The 17,915-nt window shown below is 41.0% G+C and overlaps 1 protein-coding gene and 1 non-coding gene across 2 annotated transcripts; both read right to left on the bottom strand.

The window, feature by feature from the left end:
- Positions 1–462: 462 nt before the first annotated feature.
- Positions 463–15,843, bottom strand: polr3e (RNA polymerase III subunit E). Its single transcript, XM_087139417.1, has 18 exons — positions 15,610–15,843; positions 14,326–14,376; positions 13,740–13,817; positions 13,475–13,590; positions 12,704–12,786; positions 12,077–12,187; positions 11,219–11,382; positions 10,411–10,493; positions 9,314–9,450; positions 8,754–8,874; positions 8,065–8,146; positions 7,235–7,294; positions 6,341–6,498; positions 5,345–5,427; positions 4,130–4,635; positions 2,874–2,945; positions 2,403–2,531; positions 463–1,501 (listed from the first exon to the last, which is right to left on the bottom strand). Exons 1-18 carry the CDS (start codon positions 15,646–15,648, stop codon positions 1,445–1,447), a joined length of 2,130 nt encoding a protein of 709 aa, XP_086995543.1. The 5' UTR covers positions 15,649–15,843; the 3' UTR covers positions 463–1,444.
- Positions 15,844–17,517: 1,674 nt separating this feature from the next.
- On the bottom strand, positions 17,518–17,599 carry Trnal-aag (transfer RNA leucine (anticodon AAG)). Its single transcript has one exon. It is a non-coding gene; the product is annotated as a tRNA-Leu (tRNA).
- Between the last annotated feature and the right edge of the window lie 316 nt (positions 17,600–17,915).

The following is a 17,915-nucleotide window of genomic DNA, read 5'->3' as shown; positions in this document are numbered from 1 at the left end:
TTTGTTCCTGGCGTTCGAGCGGCCGACCAACGAACAACAAATCGAGCTGTTCGTGAACATACGGGAACAAGCAGCCCGAACTCAACCATTGCGATCATCTCTCCCGCGCTCACACAGTCCGCCGACTGAAGGCGCTGCTTAAAGAGCTATTAGCTCTGCTAACTCGCTACAAGCACGCTTTTGCGCTACAACATGCAAAACTGCAAGAAAAAAATTACCAATGGTTGCACCAGGAGGTTGTAAAAAGTACCACAGAGCATCTACATTTCAAAGTTTTCCCGGGGCCCGAAGGCGGGCCTCAAACCCCACGCCGTATATAATTTGTGCTTTAGTGTTTTGTAGCTGTTTTAATGATCCACTCACACCCCTTTGCACGACATTTAGCGCTATTGTTGGTGTAAGGGCATTTCCTTATTCTTTGGCAGGCGAGAGCACGGCAATAATGGACCAAGTAGAGAGATGTTCAAAGAAATAAATGTATGAAGCCCCACAGCTTTTATTGGGTTCCACGGTGACAAAAATCACAGAAGCGATGCAGGATCATTCTGCGTGGTTCTGACAAATTATAGCAATGTTTATAAACACCAGCAGAGATACAAGGGAGTAAACTGTTACAAATCCTTCGCATGGGATAATTTAATGCTCGCTTGTATGTCTTCTGCCGATCCTTTTCGTGGTTTTACACGACATATCTAGATCTGCACATTAGAAAAAAACTTCACCGGACGGTCCCCCCAGTTTGGGGGAAAAGCCGTTGAATACTCTATATTACTGTGCTGCTTTAGTTGACAATAGCTGTTGGCTACTTGGCACAAACTGGATTGTTTGCACATTCTTGTCTGCAGAGCCCCTAGACGATGCACGGGGTGTTGTTTAAAAAGGTGGGAACATTAACTGCCCTTTCCCCCTCAACACTGTACATCTCACAATTAAAGCGACAATGAAAATATAATAACATAAAATCTTCATATCCCGGATTACAGTAAGATGTGCAGTACGCATCTTTAAACTTGGGTCAAGGCATTACTTTAGAATACTTGAAATAACTTGTGCAATGTCTGGTCTGTGCGGACTGGGCACATGATTCCAATTTAAATCCAAGGATCAGACCATACAGGGTTTTAATAGTCGCTTTCTGTTAGTGCACATGGCACACTGCTACTGGCTGATAGGAAGTGTGTGGCACAAATTCGGGTTTGAAAGACCACCCCTCAAAATGAAACTGAAATTACTTCTCATTTATTCGCAAAAGGACAAATTGGTGCAATGGATTTGTAGTATAAACAGGGTCAAAGGTCAGTGGAGGTGGGAAACCAGGAGTTGTATAAGGCTGGAGCATACAATGAACTGAAGGTACAACAAATTACGGCAGCTCTGATGAAACCCTACATGTACTTTTAAATGAATCTTAAAAAGGGGCTACAAATCCTAGACTAAGCTGGTATCATGTTGGCACAGTCCCCTTCAAGTACCAGAACGGAGGCTTGTAAAGGCATAGGCTCTGAAACACACAAAAAAAAGAAGAAAAGCGATAGAATACAGGGAGGCCACAAGTTGGACGAGCCCTGATGGATTCATCTGGAATCAAATGAGGATACTCATGAACAGAGAGTAAACCAAGATGTCAAACGGTGCCTCAGTACTTTGGGATAGGGCTCACTTGAGTTACTTAGCTCAATATGAGGATTAGTAAATGCTTGTATGGTTTGGATTCCACCTAAGATTAGAGTATTCAATGTTACGAGCAAGGGGTCTGAATTGTGTCAACAATAGACTAATTGCACCCGCTAAGTCACATGACCTATAGTAGATGTCAAACATCAATAAACATGGCATCTTCCCATAGCAAAGTGTGTTTTGAGTTTTGTTTACCAAAAACAAAGCCAATTTTTGGTATCGTACCCAGTGCAGCAGTTGGCTTTATTTTTGGTAAATTACACTTACATGAATGATGCTTTTTGCTGTGGGATTACACCATGTTTGTTGATGCTTGATAGCTACTATCTGCCCTGAGCTGAAGTGCACCCTCACTGGTGAAAGAAAGACAGGCATGCAAGCGAAGACCATGCATTCCATACTAAATTTCTTCAGTGTACTCAGTCTGCTCCATGTCCAACATGCATAAACATGTGCGCCTATGCGGTGAATGCGTACCAAAGGACTGTTAATTTCATTTCAAAACACGCCCTCTTTTGTTCCTGCTCGGAGTGGACCGGTCATGTACATGTAGCTTAGAGTTAAAAAGGGTTATAATGGAGAGAAAAAGAAAAGGCACAAAGAAACAGTAACGAAAATCAACAATTTGCTTGAAAACAGCTCAGAACTGACTCCTGTCCAGCACTGGATGGTTTGTAAATATGCTGCTGCTACATGTAGGCGTTTGCCCAAAGACACAGGCATACCTTAATGAGTCTGTCAAATTCCACTCTTGATGCTGGTTCCCGACCAAGAACTTCCCTGAAGCGGTCAGAAAACTGATTGCGACGATGTTTGAAACTCTCTCGATACATATCAAAGATTACGGCACGGAACTGAATGACAAATACATTTATATAACAAGATTTGAAAAACCAATCAAACTGAAATGTAAATGGAGGCTGATCTGTGTAAATGGAATTTATTCTACACTGTTGAAAATCTAAGCCCAGTCTCCATGTACGTGTAAATGTATGTCTTTTTTTAGTTATCATTAAAAAATCCACGAAATATGTAAAGTTATTTCTTCAGAGAAGGCGGACATTGAGGTGTTTCTTCACAACTTCATGTATTTTTCCCGGCAGGCTATCATAAACAGGCTGGTCAATTAAATTCTGATCTGTAGAGAATTTGACAGAGCTGGAAAATCTACATTCACTTAAGTTAAATAATCTTACCTTGTCCAAGGAATCTCCACAGTCACAAAAGCCAAACAACTTCTTATCCTCCATGGAATTACTGGAGGGCCACTGTAAATTCAGTAGACATATAAGTTAAGGTTGACACCATGAAAAGTGGCCTGTAGTAACCACAGGTTACCATTCTCGAATCTCAATTTTTTTCTTTGGCTCTGGCTACAACTCTGGTTTTGAAGACTCAGACTAATGGAGATCCTCTCAATCGGCCTCTTGGGTAAATGTTCCTGAGCCAGACAGAGGGATTGATCCAGAGCTCCCTAAGTCAGGGGACCAAAACTTTTGGAACCAGAATGTGATACCTATAGCAGAGACAAGGTTGCTAAGACAAGTACTACGGCTTTCTGAATTTACGAGTACACTGTAAATGGCTACAATGCAGTATAGCATTGCAGTGCCATGTCCACGAGTCCCTTCACAAATCAAATCATGATGACTTTATGACAAGCCAGTCACAAGTAACAAGGGAATGCTCTTGCCACACTTCATGTGAATAGCCTGTGACTTGACTTAAGACTTTGGATGTAGTTACAAGGACTTCTAATGCCATTCAAGGAACACTGAAAGCCTAAGCTATACATATTGTCGAATTTCACTAGTGTTCCTGGTTTTTTACTAAAATACCTAAGGTGACTTATGCAGTGCCTGAAATGTTTGTCTCTTTAAAAACCTTCTGAATCCAACAACACCAAAGAGTTGGAGGTATTTGTTGGATCTCTGTTGGTGGTAGCAGAAAGAAGACCTTTTGCACGGTATTGCATTGATGGAATTGATGGCTAGTGCATACTCAAAATCTTTTCTGAATTCGGGAAATTCACAATAGTGCACCTCCAAGAGTTTGCAATGCATTAGCCAATCACAATGCATGAAATCTGTTAACCGTTTCCAAACGCGCATTGGGTCAACAGATTTTGTGCATTGTGATAGGCCAACACGTTACAAACTCCTGGAGGCGCCCTATTGTGAATCGCCCGCATTCAACAAAATGTTCCACTACCTACAATTGACAAACTTGAACAAGAGCTTAAACTGATGGACCTTATTATCAAACATTTCTTGCAAATGGAAATTTCTTACATGTGAACACTATAATTTCATTTTCATTCAGCATATAAAGCATACATCATTGAAATATAGGCTTGAGTCCTACTGAATCAAGGCTGTGAACTCAGAAAGAGCACATCTAAACCCCTTTCCTTAGGGTCAAAACTGGCAAAGAATAAGTTAGTCGAACTTACAGGGATCTGCAGCAATGCAGCACTTATATCCACGGCACACTGTTCCAGCATGGCGTCAGATATCCCTTCCCCGAGTAAATCGCCCGGCGGCCTCTCCACCAATCTCAGGTTAATGTGCCGCCGCATGTCGGCCATGCTCATGATGGGCTGCTTGACAAACTTGTCCCGTAAGAAACTCCTCAGTTCGTTTTTGACTGCATCCTCGCTGGGTATGCCGTTATTATTGGCGCAGGGCCCATTCTGAGTGATAAGGGTGCTGGCGTCTTCCAACGCTGTGGTCCCTCTTAAAGGGTCCAGTTCAGAGCTCATTTCCATGGGCTCTACAGTATCGATTCCGGGCTCAGAATTGATCTCAGGAACAGGTTCGGACACTTCGCAAGAAGTTCTAGAATTCGAATTGCTATTCTGTGCGTTAGCAGGATTGGTGTTTTCTTGCTGGGTGAGACTTTTGGTCCGGGCACGGCTACGGGCGACCTTGACACGCTCTTGACCTGACATAACTTCAACTAAGCCACAAAATGGTTGAAAGGTATAAACTACATGCATTCAGAAAGTCACAACCAAGATTTAAGTGATCTGACACCGCTGAGTTTTAAGCTATTAAAGTATTAAAGTTCTCTGCTTACTGATAGCTCTTGAGGTCGTAATTTACCGAGGCACATGTAAGTGTAAGACTCAAAAAATGCAGCTGACTCTGGCAAGCTAATTGGTCAGCTGGGGATGCAATACAGACTTTGCTTGAAAAGACTCCCTAAGCCCCTATCTTTCTTAAGTTTGGACCAACCTCCAGGCACTTGCTAGTTCATGCTAACTTCAGACAATGCATGTTTTTCTACACCATGTTCAAATTGGAAATTCAGATCGGAAACTTTTCAAAGATATTTCTGAGACAGCAGCAGCAGGCAAATGGTGGAGCCTAGTAGAAACTTACCAAGTTTATTTAAACATTTAAATGTACCCTCTTCATGTCCTATGAGAAGGGTGAGACTAGATTTGAGGGCTTTTTGCATATTTATGGCAAAAGGGGAAAAGAACCAGACCCAAAAATTGCCTTTCTTTTTATTTTTCGACAAAAACATCTTGCTAGGGTGGGGTATGGCCCCCATTGGCCACAACCCACTGGATCTGCCAGTGCCGAAGGCAAACTAGATGTTGCTTCTGACATGTAGCAGTGCGTATCAAAACTTATTAGCTAGGAAACTTGACAAATGTTACCTGCTAGTCCCAAATCTTTAGAGTCCTTCCCTTTAGCCTTCTTCTCCAGTTCTTGCTTGGGAACTTTTAACACCTTGGAAAGCCTTCGCAGAAAAAAAAATTCCAAGGGAGACTTGTTCAAACATTGGAACAAGTTGAATATATGTTGAAACAGATTTTGTTTCCAAACACAAAAAAGCTGCTGTGCAATCAAAGGTATTTTTTAATGCAAAAAACTTTCAAGAATTATCGTGTTTGAAATTTATGCTAGACAACTTCTGGGACATTGGAAGGACACCATGTTGTATTTGGCATACCAAGACAAAGCCCCAACTGGTGAAGATGTTCTATTTACTACACTCCATGATTTAGAACATTCTATTTTGAAAGTACAGCTTGGAATGTGCATGTTGGTAATGTGTTAGATCAAGTAAATCAAGGGCAATTGACTGACAACCTCACAATCACAGATTTATTCAGGCAAAGTATTCTAGTCAAAAAAATTCACTAACTTTCTGGTATATCACCTGTGACTGGCATGACCTGCCTTGCCCATTGCCTTCTTGGGACAATCATGGACAATACAAGCAGACAATAGTCCCCAATGCATTAGAGTACTTCGCTAGCAAAAAATCTGCCGAGAACCAGTGGCAAGGCACAGATTATGCATGAAATTTTGGCTGGTAACCCACTGACACAAAGAGAAACAAAACTGAGCATGGCTGGTGTGTATGCCTGGCAGCATTCATGGCATACTAGTTCCACAGGTTTTGTCAACGCAGTGCCAATCACAGTTTATAATTGTTCCCATGAAAGATCAGTCAAACGGAATGTGCTGGATGACACAATAGTCAATGCACCACTTTTAAGCAGCTACTCCAATGAAATCTCCAAATCCCCCCACAAGCCTAGCATTATACTGTGCTATGAGTTCACCAAACAGGATCTGACGAGAACAAGAAAGTGAACTGGAAGGGTTAAAAGAACTAAAATCCAGTTCCCTGCAGGAATACGTACTGTTGGAATTTGGCATCCCACAGCATGTGCTGGCGCTGTGTAACCTCCTCGTGGTGCACGACAAAATCGCTGTCAAACTCCAGCGCAAACTCCCAACCTTGGTTAATCTTAGGCCTGGCCATCTGTTCCAGGATATCCTTCATGTCCTCCGAAGGCAACTGTGCAACAACAGGTCAAATCGGTAAGTAGGCCTCTCACAGACATCACAAATGACCATTAATAATAAAATAACTACTTCTGTAAGAATTCCTTCCATCTTTAAACAGTCCTCATGGTGCTGTGTATCAATCTGAAATATATCATGTTTAAGAAATTGGGCAGTGCATACATGTAAAAATTTCACAATGGATAAAATCTGAAAAACAGTCTTTTGTTTGAAATCACTGGATCACTTAAAGAACAGGAGGTTGGCACTTTAAGAAATATGCTTCTTGCATTTTGCTGAAACGCAGCCCAATTAACGTTGCAGTAAAAAACTTACGCAGCATCATTTTTAACTAAAAATTCAGGCATAGGGCCAAAGTGTATTCTGTCAGGCTGTGTATTCCTGAAACTGACATTTTGAAGAACAAGGCACTCCATTTCTGGGGGTTTGGAATGTAGACAATCTATGGCACACAGCCAACATTACACATCACGTAAGAACGCGACAAGTACTAATTATTCTCTGAACTCAGATGACATTGGTTCATTTTAAAAGCCTTATTCAAGGAGCATTGAACTCACTTTTAGCATGTTTCCAGCTGCAGGAGATAGGCTGCACTTGAAAATGCATATCAAGAAGGGTCATGATTTGAGGTATTTTCTTTATTGGAGTCAGCCGCCTCTAACCTCTTGGCGGACAAAACAAGCTGAGAATGTTCATTGCCAATAAGGGAAAGATTTCCAACTCACCTTTGTTATGGAGGCAACTTCCTTCCTCACAATACACCGACTCTGATTAAATCTCCACATCTGAGTAGGCATAGTAGAACAAACCAAAGATTTTTGTTACACAGTCAAACACTGATATAGTGGCCACCCACGGTACCGGCTGTAGGTGGCCATTAATGGCAGGTGGTCACTATAGCAAGGCTGGACACTTGTACATGTACGTACAACATTTATAGATATGTACATATGCGTGCATCTGTATGTGCCAACAGACATACCCTCTGACCCTACTTGTCAAACGAATGTATCAATCTGAAACCAAGATTTAATGTTTACATGTATTTCTGTTAGGGCACACCAACGGCAAGAAGAAATCTACGTTTAACCCTACATACATTTTTGAGGCCAGAGTACAAAGGTTTCACGGCAATGTAACCGTACACCAATGATTTGATCTAGGTTGAACACAGGCTGCGTTACGCAGTGGCTGCAATAGCAAGGCATGGTTACAGTATGTTTACGTGAGAATCAAACTGGGACCAAGCAAAGGGAACCAGTTTATCCAGGTGATCCCTGTAACACGGAGGCCGCAATGGTAGCTTTGACAGTAACAGTGTACACTCGTGCAATGCCCTTCCAAGGCCATTGCCTCAACCCGTGACTTTAATTTGTGATCACAAAAACTGTCTCTCTTGAGAAAGCCATTTCTGTGATGACAATTATGGCCTTAATCTTTGGCATGCCGGCATACATGTACATATGTGGAACACCAAACTACTGATTGTAAACACTGAATGTAATTCTAAGGACAAAATTCTGTACCAGATTTTGGTGTAACAAGTATAACTTACCACATAGTCTCGGCCTCTACAAAGAATGTCAGCCGGAACACCACTTATAGGACTGGTGGTATCTTTGGGATACAAAATATCACTGGAACAGGGAAACAATTGTGAATACCGGTTTAAAGTCTCAGATTGCCTTGCCAATGCTATCCAAGACACATCGCTTTTTAATGGCGAACAGACGTCTCGGTAACCTACAGCACCTGACTGCTCCCACTGTCCCTACTTTGGGTAATAAATACAATCCAACATGGCACTTTAAAGTGTGACTCCAACATGTATTGTTTTCCATAATCATGTCTAGGAATCAGAATCATTAGACCCTCCCCTCGTACCACCCACATGACTAACAGCACAACCACCTTCAGCCCTCTGTTACATGTGTCTCATCTCCCGTGGGGTGTGTGGTGTTCAGCATGATGGAAAGAAATAACACTCTTAGAAAGCTGTTCTGTGGCCACGGTCAACACCAAGTGACTAGATATCATATGTGGGTCATCACTTCAACGTTTGTAATCCATTCCATTTCTGATGAAACTGAACTATAACAAGTAACATGTAGTTGCTAAAAACATGAAAAAAGAAACGGCATTGTGCGCCAACCGCCATGTGAAGCAAAATACTTTTCTTTAGAAGGAGCTACCAGTGGCACAGTACTTTAAAATGAACAGGAATAATGGAGGAAAACTGCTGACCTTTTGACAACCCAACAACCTTGGACCAACATGGCCACCTGCTGTACCGCCCTCAGAACGGCTGTAGGGTCTGGTGTGCCGGGTAAGATGGTAATTAGCTGGGAGAATCTCAAGGATTTCGCTATGAAAATCAAACGAAAACACCAAACATGATAAAAACCAGGTACTGAAAACGAGAATTTATTGGTAAATGTGCCATTTAGATATGTGAGGAAAGGTTATAATTTTAAATGGATCAATATCTGATGAAAAAGTGGAAAAAATGTGAAATTTCAAATAATAGGGGCTATCAAAAGACATCTTGGATGAAGGCTACAAAATTAGTTAACTGAAAAAACCAAACTTTTTAAACAACAAAACTTTGATTTATCCTAATAAATTAATGATAGTTTCATGAAGATTGGTTGAAATACTCCGTTTAGTTTTGGAAGGCAAGTACAAAATTTTACCAACATGTACTTTGCTGAAATCACACACTTATTGAGGGTTCAACTTCTACATAGATTACTGTTGTCTTTTCAATGAAGTAGCAGACAGGACATGCATACATGAAGACCCACCATTTATAAGCAGAGCTTTGACCTGGTCAGCCAAATTCATTGATTTCAGGTTGCTCATGGACAAAACGTTGGAGGGTAACTGGGGTTTGTCTGCTTCGTCCTCCGAAGCCTCAGGGACAAGTGTAGCCAGATAGTCTCTGAGAAAACACAGGCAAATGAAATGGTCAAATATAAGGTCGTTTCTAAAGCGGTTTCTCATTATATTTCAAATAAAATCATCTCAATGAATAAATTATGCTGATGGCACAGTTACATACATGTACATGGTACATCTCCAAAGTTCTACCACAAGTCGTCAGCCGAAAGCTACTCAAATGGGCCTTGAAAAGGCATTACTTCTTCACAATTCACTTTTACTCTTACTTGAGCAGACTTGTGATGGATTTGATGGAGGAGCTACTTCTCCAATTCTTGGCTATGTCTCTGTTATAAGCTTCATCTCACACATCTTCACAGAAAGTACTCTGGACACCAAATGGCAACGCTCAGATACTCCGTAGCACAGAATAGGGGCTGCATTTACAACCTGGTGCAAATGCCTTTGGACCATTCATATACACAAGCACAGCTGACGGGTTTAGCTGCCAATCACACTCCAACTCACATCTGGCTGACTTTATACATGGTACTTCCCAATTTGTTTGGTGCTCACACACAGACATGGTCCGAGGAGTCAGTGGAGGTGACAGTGTACTGAACTTGGCCACTGCCCATGGTATATTGAGGGCACTCTATGGGTGTATCCTTGGTTACGGTGGAAAGAAAATCACACAGATATTGTTCCAATGACACTAATACGTCAGTATGTGTGCCATTTCGTTGCATGTCAAAAGCTCACTGATTGACACTTTTCTGGAAGGGAAGTAAATTTGTGTAGCTAAAATCTGAAGCCGATGTTAGCGACCAACCTGGGGATTGAAAAACATCGTCTTTAATCCAATGATACTAGTCTTCTGCTGTGACTGAATGTTGTGGCTGTGGCTGTAAATAACTGTGTGCCTACAGAAGCTGCTGGCTACTGGCTACAGCCCCTTCTCATAGACAAGCATCATACACTTGGCCATAGCCGGTTGATTAGACGCAGCCTTTGCACTTACTTGGATGGAAGGTTGAGTGGGGATACCTCGCTGTCCATCGCCTGACAAAACAGCTTCTCTCGTTCGGAATAAGATCGCTCATCCTAAGACAGAAGACAAACCAGTTCAGAATGAAGGATGGACTGTATGACGTGTGGACACATTGACTAAAAGGTAACAACTATGTGACAACTACAACACATGGGGAGAGGAGCATGTTGGACTGATTGCCAAATGAATTACTCTTTAGGGTTCAAGAGATACAGGTAAAAAAGAAAAAATGGCAGTGCCCGATATCCAAATATTCGATCGATTATCAAATATTTGAATATTATTATTCGAATTTGAATATTTGAATGCAAAATTCATAAAAAGGAAGGGAAAATTTTTTTCTTTTGTTTTAAATGAGAAAAATTGCACTATGGAGGCTTGTTTCAAGCAGATTCAAATGAAAGCGACAGAAATCTAGCGATTCAAAAGCAAATTATTCATTAAACAATTTAAAAGGAACAGAAATTTTCAACAGGGCAAAAAAGTGTTGTTCATCTTTTAAATCTTGCTAAATCGTGGCTGGGGATACTCCTAGATGTAAGAAGGTATTATACTGTCTTGTGTGCTTTATTGCAACTGATTTTGTATATGATTTGTTTATCATTTGTTCATTTTTTATAATGGCATCGCAAACTTCGAGATAACTGGATGTAGTGTTGTGGACAGTTACAGAGATATTTTTTTAATAAAAAAGCCTATTCTTTTGGCAAGAAATACTCAGCCTCCGAGATATTTCTGATCTTTCGACTTGACTGATGTTAATTTTTTTTGGACTCACCTGGACTGGCCGGCAAGTGAGAGGCACCCACATCTCCTCTGATATCATCTTCTCGTGGTGGGAATAGGAAGCCAGCCGCCGCGCTCTGGCCTGGTCACTCTCTGGCCGAGCAAACTGGACCTTGATGGGCTTGGCCTCTTCTTCCTCCTCCTGGGACGATTCACCTGGACAGGGAGGCAGGGCAACAGGAAAAGAAAAAAATAGTCACAGGGTTAATAAAAGTTATGACTTAATAAATCAGTTTTTGAACATTTCAATCAGATAGTTTTCTTTGAATCAATTTGAATTTTTTTTAACGATTGCAATATTTGCTTAAAACAATACTTTTAAATAATATTAGTTTTAAATAAGTCAACTTAAATACTGGTAACTATCATCGAAAGTAAAATATCACAAATCTTTTCTAAATACTAGAGAGGTTAAAACTATAATTTTTCAACAGTGTTTTTCCTCTTAATCTGAATCCGGATCTAAATCAAACCGACCTGAGTCGTCATTATGCACTCTGTGCACTGTTTGTGCACGGTGCAGTGAGGTGCACGGTGCAGTGAGGCCTACTTGTGAAGACACACTGTGTGGAACAGGTCACAGGTCACAGATGCGAGTAGCTCAGAGGCTCTCAAAAAATACCTCAACAAACAGCCTGGGCCTTGTTTTACATGTACTTCAAAGACCACAGAGAGGAAGCATTGAACATGTACTTTGAAGGAGAGTCGCATTGGGGCAAAAGGGCTTTTAAACAGCACCCTTGGATCAACAGAGACTAGAGCATGCCGGAGATGGTTGGCCAGTCCAAGGCAATACCCGTCAAAGGACCCCCCCTTCTGTGAGCATTATTTTCAGACTTGCACACCCTACCTTCAGTATCTCCCGCCCTCTCCACTTTGCTCTTCTGGTCAGCCTTGTCTAGGTAGGCAAAGCTGGGCTTAAGCTGAATGATGCCATGGAGGGGTGTCAGATGCAGCTCTCCTAAGAAAAATACAAAACATGCAATGTAATCATTAGCTGTAAAAGAATTGTCTGAGGATTGGAAAAAGGTTTTCCTTGTTTCCTTTTTTTCATTTTATCTTGTTTCCCGGTGTACCAAACAATAAGCACAGATTTTTCCATGCAGTTATTTGTTGAAACATCAGTGGAAAGTTTCAGTTTGGGAATGCTAGCACAGAGGTGTGTTCTGGCCTGTCTATCGACAGTGCCCAGATTGGAAGATGGAGAGAAAGCAGAATGCAATGAAAGAGCTGGATACAACCATCGCTGACCAACCCGTAAGGCATTCCAATCACAGCAGATCTTTGTAAGAGGTGAAAAGACTTGAGCCATTAAGAATGATTCAGTAGGGAAAACTTTAAATTACAAAGTCCAATTCCAATACCACCAGAGGTGCATCATTTCATGAAAGAGGAAAATACTACTTTACTTTTGAATACACATGAGGAGTTGAAGAATGCATTCAGCATGTGGGGTGACCGTAGGGTCAGTACCTACCGTCTTTCAGGATACCCACGGCATAACGAGAGGTAGCAGAAACACAGCTTGAGGTAGCTAGCACCTGTTTGTCCATCACATCGCTGGAAGGTAAAGCAGCAAAGATTGGCAATCAGCCCCCCCTAATATCACCGCAGGCAAGGTAAAAAACAACTTTCAACATCTGAAATATTCTGCTGGCGAAGCGGAGTCAGGCCTTGTTTGCGATTCTTTGCAAATCGTGCAAGTTTGTGACGCAGGTTGGAATCTAATTAAAGGTGCCAAGGACTGGAATGTGTACAGTGTACACTTTTACGGCCTTTAACCAATTCTGTGAATGTTTTCCAGCATATTCACTTCTACTTCTTCACCAAACTTTCCTCCAGTGTTCTCTCCAACAGCTCCTTAAAATTTGCAACACTTTTGATGAATCCTTAACTAACCGCCAAGCATATTGTTTGGCTTACACACTACACAGTACTACAAAATACTAAGTAATAGCCTGAGCCTGAAGGACCTAGCACTACAGATTACTACTTCTGGCTAGGTTGCTTCCATTGATTACTTGCACAAAGAACAATAAAGCCATGCATTCATAGTGCCAAAGCACTGTATGGTACATTGCCTTATCTATTGTATCTTATGGCTTCACAGAACAATAAAGTCATGTCCTCTTACAAGTGACAACTCTCAGCACTACATTTTACTACAAGTAGTAATTAGAAGTATTATGTAGGGTTAGGGTTACATATTATTTCATAAGAACAACACTGTAAGTGGAAATAGTCATACCTTTGAAATGTCTTACTTCCAATGGGGTTGGCCCCGTCCACATTTATTGCAATCTGCTCCCCACGGCTTTTGTCGTAGTTGGAGTTTTGGGTTTCCAGTCCAAGTTCAAGTTCAACCTTTTGACCCAAAAAAATTCAAAATGAAAATTTACAACATGGCGAAACTGAATTGGTTCACCTGTCATCATTTTTCTGTTAACACTGCCTAACTGGTGTTTTTACTTTTCATTTTCTTACCATATTCTGTTTTGGTTTGATTTTCTTACCATATTCTGTTTTGGTTTGATTTTTGCAGACAGATGCTCGAAGTCATCATAGGGCATTCCTGAGGGTCGAACTGGATACTAACAAGGGAACCAAAATGACAAAAAAAGGATCTGAAGACCCCATACAATTAGGTATTTCTTTATCATTCCGCTCCCGTCACTTTTCTTCTAACTTTAGGTGGTGAGAATACTACAGATTTGCATTACTCTCCAACAGCCAAAATGGAGAAGATGGGGCCAAATAACTTTAACTGCACTGGTTTGATGTTATCTATGTATGGCATGGAAGCTTGGGCATGTTGGGTTGGCTGGAGTTCAGCCTCTTGGCAGCGCCCTCTATGACTGTATAGAATAAGTTTTACATAGTGACGTCATGCACAGAGTTCCTGGCTTTAATATAGCCTCACCCATTGATTTTGGCCTTTGGCAGCACCCTCTATCCCTGTACAGAATGCATGCACCGAAGCATGCCCTGGCCAGATGTCTGCCAGTGAACATTAATAAAATATGTGGAACAATGAAGTCTTGAGCCAAGACTAAGCAGCTGCAAGAAATACATTCGACATGTTTGAATATGCACATGTACCTGGAAAAGATACAGGTTCTCAGCTAGGCCCCTGGACAAGAAGACATCAACCTGTGGGGAGAAATATCAACAGTACTGTATCAAAATGGAGTAATAAAAGCGCTTGAAGAACTTTAAACACAGGTTTGTACGTCATTGTTCAAAGCTTGTACATTGTAAAGGCATAAACTGTAAACTCATACCGGTATGGCAATCTTTGTTTTTTTCATTACTGTACACTGTGCCTACATGTATATGTATGACAGAGTTACGGTACATGTACAAGAAAAATAGGCTTTACGGCTATATTTTGGAATCTCTCCCAGAACTACTAGTCTGATTGTACCTATATGAGTTCCAAAGGTAGTTCTCTATGTTATGACATACACATAGGCTAACAAGATCAACATGTACATATAGGACTCTACAAATTGCCTTTTAACATTCGGTCATGATAATCGATAGGGTAAAGAACGAGGATTGACACCGAATCGTGACCAAAAAAGAGCAAAAGTGATTTATAGACTCCTAGTTCATTAAGACCTGGCATTGCAGTATTTTTACTTCTAAACTTCATCCGCTAATCCTTCCCTGGAATTATGGGATTTGTTCATTGTCCGCTTTTGCAATGTCTGGTGGCTGTGATCACACTGAAATTGTACTCCGGACACTGCGGTGCTAAGGAATCAGTCGTCAGCGTGTGTGTGCCAACCTGGCATGCCTTTTTGTGAATGGTTCGCTTGGCCAGCATGCTGTGACCTCATCTCCAGGACATTAGCATATAACTTAAATCACTATTTGAAAAAGATGGCGACTTTGAGCTCGACGACAACATGAACAAGAGCATTTCCAATTTGAGGGGGAAATTTCTCTCTTCTTCCGAAATGTGAATAAACCATGTTAACCTTACCATCATTATTGGAATCTCTGATTCTCACTTAGGGCCTTATCCTAAGCCGGGCGCATTGCCATTTGACAGTTTAACTTTAAGGACCATTTTAGGGGTGAATTCGGAGGATTTTCATTTAGGGTAGGAAGTACGAGTTGTTTTGAGTTAAATGAATGAAAAGCCCAGCCTAGGCTATGGAAGGTATTTAGACGCCCAACCATGTCCAAATATTTAAAAGGGCAATTTGTAGAGTGTAAGTTTATGAAGTTACTGCTCGGAGTAAGGCCTACACTAGGCACATGGAAGGCAGGGGCCTACAATACAACTTTAATGGAGGTAGGCCTAGGAAAAGGCTGTTTTGTTTATTCAGAGAAAGTGAGATCATGGTGAGATTTAACAGCCAACATTACGATTACCTCGTCAACAACTGGATCATCATCCTCAACATCTGCCATTGTTGCAGCTCCTTCAACAAGTTTTGATGTTGGCTCCGGCTTACATCATAAATTTCAACTAAGTTTCACCAGTAGGCCTACATGAGTACCGTACTGAGCCTAACGTAACATGTACAGTACATGTAGGTGCCGGTCCTCCGTATCTCAAGTCTTATGCGTGCGCGGCGCGTGAGGTCGAGTATGTGTTTCGTGTACAAAACGGAAATGGAAATCCACACAATATGATATGAGGCCCGCCCTCTATCGAATCTAACAGTGCCGGTGTAAAATCGGACAGAAACAGCGTCGCCTGGTGACTCCCAAGGAGAGGTTAAATCCAATAATAGCCAGAAATCCACTTTTCTTTTCAATTTTAATGAGGTTAGCCACACAGTTTTGTTACTTTTCTTTTTATCTTTATTCGCCCTTCATCACAAACAACCCTAATATAGGAGTAAAACTATGCGCTCAGCTCTCAATGTAGTAGCACCCCGCCTCTATCCAAAATAGACCCCAGGTTGGAGGTTTTTATTTGGTGAACGAAGCTGAGTTGGACAAAATTAAGTAAGTCCTTATTTCGTGGTTTATAAAGATAAATGATGGCACTTCACATTATAAAAAAAGTCCGTGGGATCACAAAACATCAATAAGCTCGCGTGTAGAAATCCACCCATTCAGTGGAATGCTCCCTTCAGGGCACTCAATAACATTTGAAAGAATTTTAGGGCCGAACCTATCACACAATCGCACGCCACGTTTCGGTCTAAGTAGTGAACTTGAGAAACTTTTCTTCATTATTACCTGAAATACTTTTTTGGTTTTTTTCCTTCTTCTTTTCAAAGTAAAAAAAAAAACAAACCTAGCTATTTGACCTTGAGATACCGCACGGCAAATATAATGATGCTACAATCGGACGGAAAATTAATCTTGTTCAATACGGGCGATTCACAATAGAGCGCCTCCCAAGAAGTTGCAACTCGTGAACCGGTCACGATGCGCAATATCTGTCGACCATTTACAAACGCTCATTGGGTCGACAGATTTTGTGCATTGTGATTGGTTAACACGTTGCAAACTCTTAGAGGCGCACTCTGTGGAAACCTATAGGTCACAGGATAAAATCTGGAAAGTGTCGCAGAAAAAAAATGTTAAAAGGCCCAAAAATCAAGTGGGATTTTGCATAAAGGAAATAATCGATTAGATACATGTAATTGCATAACTGCTGATTATTTACTAGTTTTTCTCTCTTATTACGTGTCGATCGGGCCTTCAGTGCAGCCTCTGCAAATGGATGTGTGGACCAGTTGTTAGGTAGAACTTATTTAAAAAAGGGAAAATTCCGATTTCATTTCATTTATTATTTCGCATGTCAATACAATAAAATGACAAAAAGGCGCCCCTGGCGGATTGCTAATAAGTTAACCTAATAACTATCTGATAGCTCTCCAGGCACATTTACAAAGTAGCAAAACAGAACGAAAAAAAGGTTTAGACATACAGAGACAAACAATTATAAGATAGAATACAGGATAATAATTTAAAACATACACTAGACACTCTGACGAACAGGAAACAAGACAAATTACAACATAAACACTCAACCCTAGAAAATAATCCAAAATCCACAGAAACAGGATCTCCCACACCCGGCCCCCACCCAATGAAGAAATATACTAAGTATGATTTAAAATGAATAACGTAAAAGGACTAAACCGAAAACGGGACGCAGATTACAAATATAGCAATGGGATACAGACGGTATAGATAAAAATACATATAAACATGTCCAGAAAAATTTAAAAACAAGTTATATTAAGCAGTATACAGAAATGGCGATGTTTTTTCTTGAATACGTTTGATACGAAGTTTTCAGTGGAGACAAAAAAGTCTTGGCAGCGGTGGGATTCGAACCCACGCCATCGAAATGACTGGTGCCTTAAACCAGCGCCTTAGACCGCTCGGCCACGCTACCTCATGTTGAAACGACAATTATTAATAATATTTATATCGTATATTATTGTGTTGTCCCACGTCGTCCTTGGAATCGTTTGAAGGATTTATTTTAGGTATATTTAAAGAATTACTTCACTTTCCAGCAATATTTTAAAATACTTTTTGAGGTATTTGTGATGCTTTCAAATGACTTATAAATTACATAAATCTTTCTAGGTTCCCAGTACGTCTGAACGAGGTTAGTTGGGGTGCTACAGTAAATAGTAAAGTGCAGCAAAATTTGTAATGTCGCAAGTGCGCGGGTGCGCACGGCATGCGCACGGCATGCAATCACA

Source organism: Acanthaster planci, linkage group LG07, assembly GCF_054643075.1.
Source record: "Acanthaster planci isolate LZ-2023a linkage group LG07, COTS_SCS, whole genome shotgun sequence".
NCBI classification, from domain to species: Eukaryota; Metazoa; Echinodermata; class Asteroidea; order Valvatida; family Acanthasteridae; genus Acanthaster; species Acanthaster planci.
The sequence above is the reverse complement of the archived record's forward strand: the minus strand, read 5'-3'. Positions and strand labels throughout refer to the sequence as shown.

Bases quoted from the DNA above. Each gene is read 5' to 3' on its own strand.
- polr3e (XM_087139417.1), bottom strand. From the start codon at position 15,648: ATGGCAGATGTTGAGGATGATGATCCAGTTGTTGACGAG. The intron at 12,787-13,474 runs GTATGACTATTT...TTTACCTTCCAG, and splicing joins GGAAGTAAGACATTTCAAAG to CGATGTGATGGACAAACAGG. The intron at 2,946-4,129 runs GTAAGTTCGACT...CTGAATTTACAG, and splicing joins CTGCATTGCTGCAGATCCCT to TGGCCCTCCAGTAATTCCAT.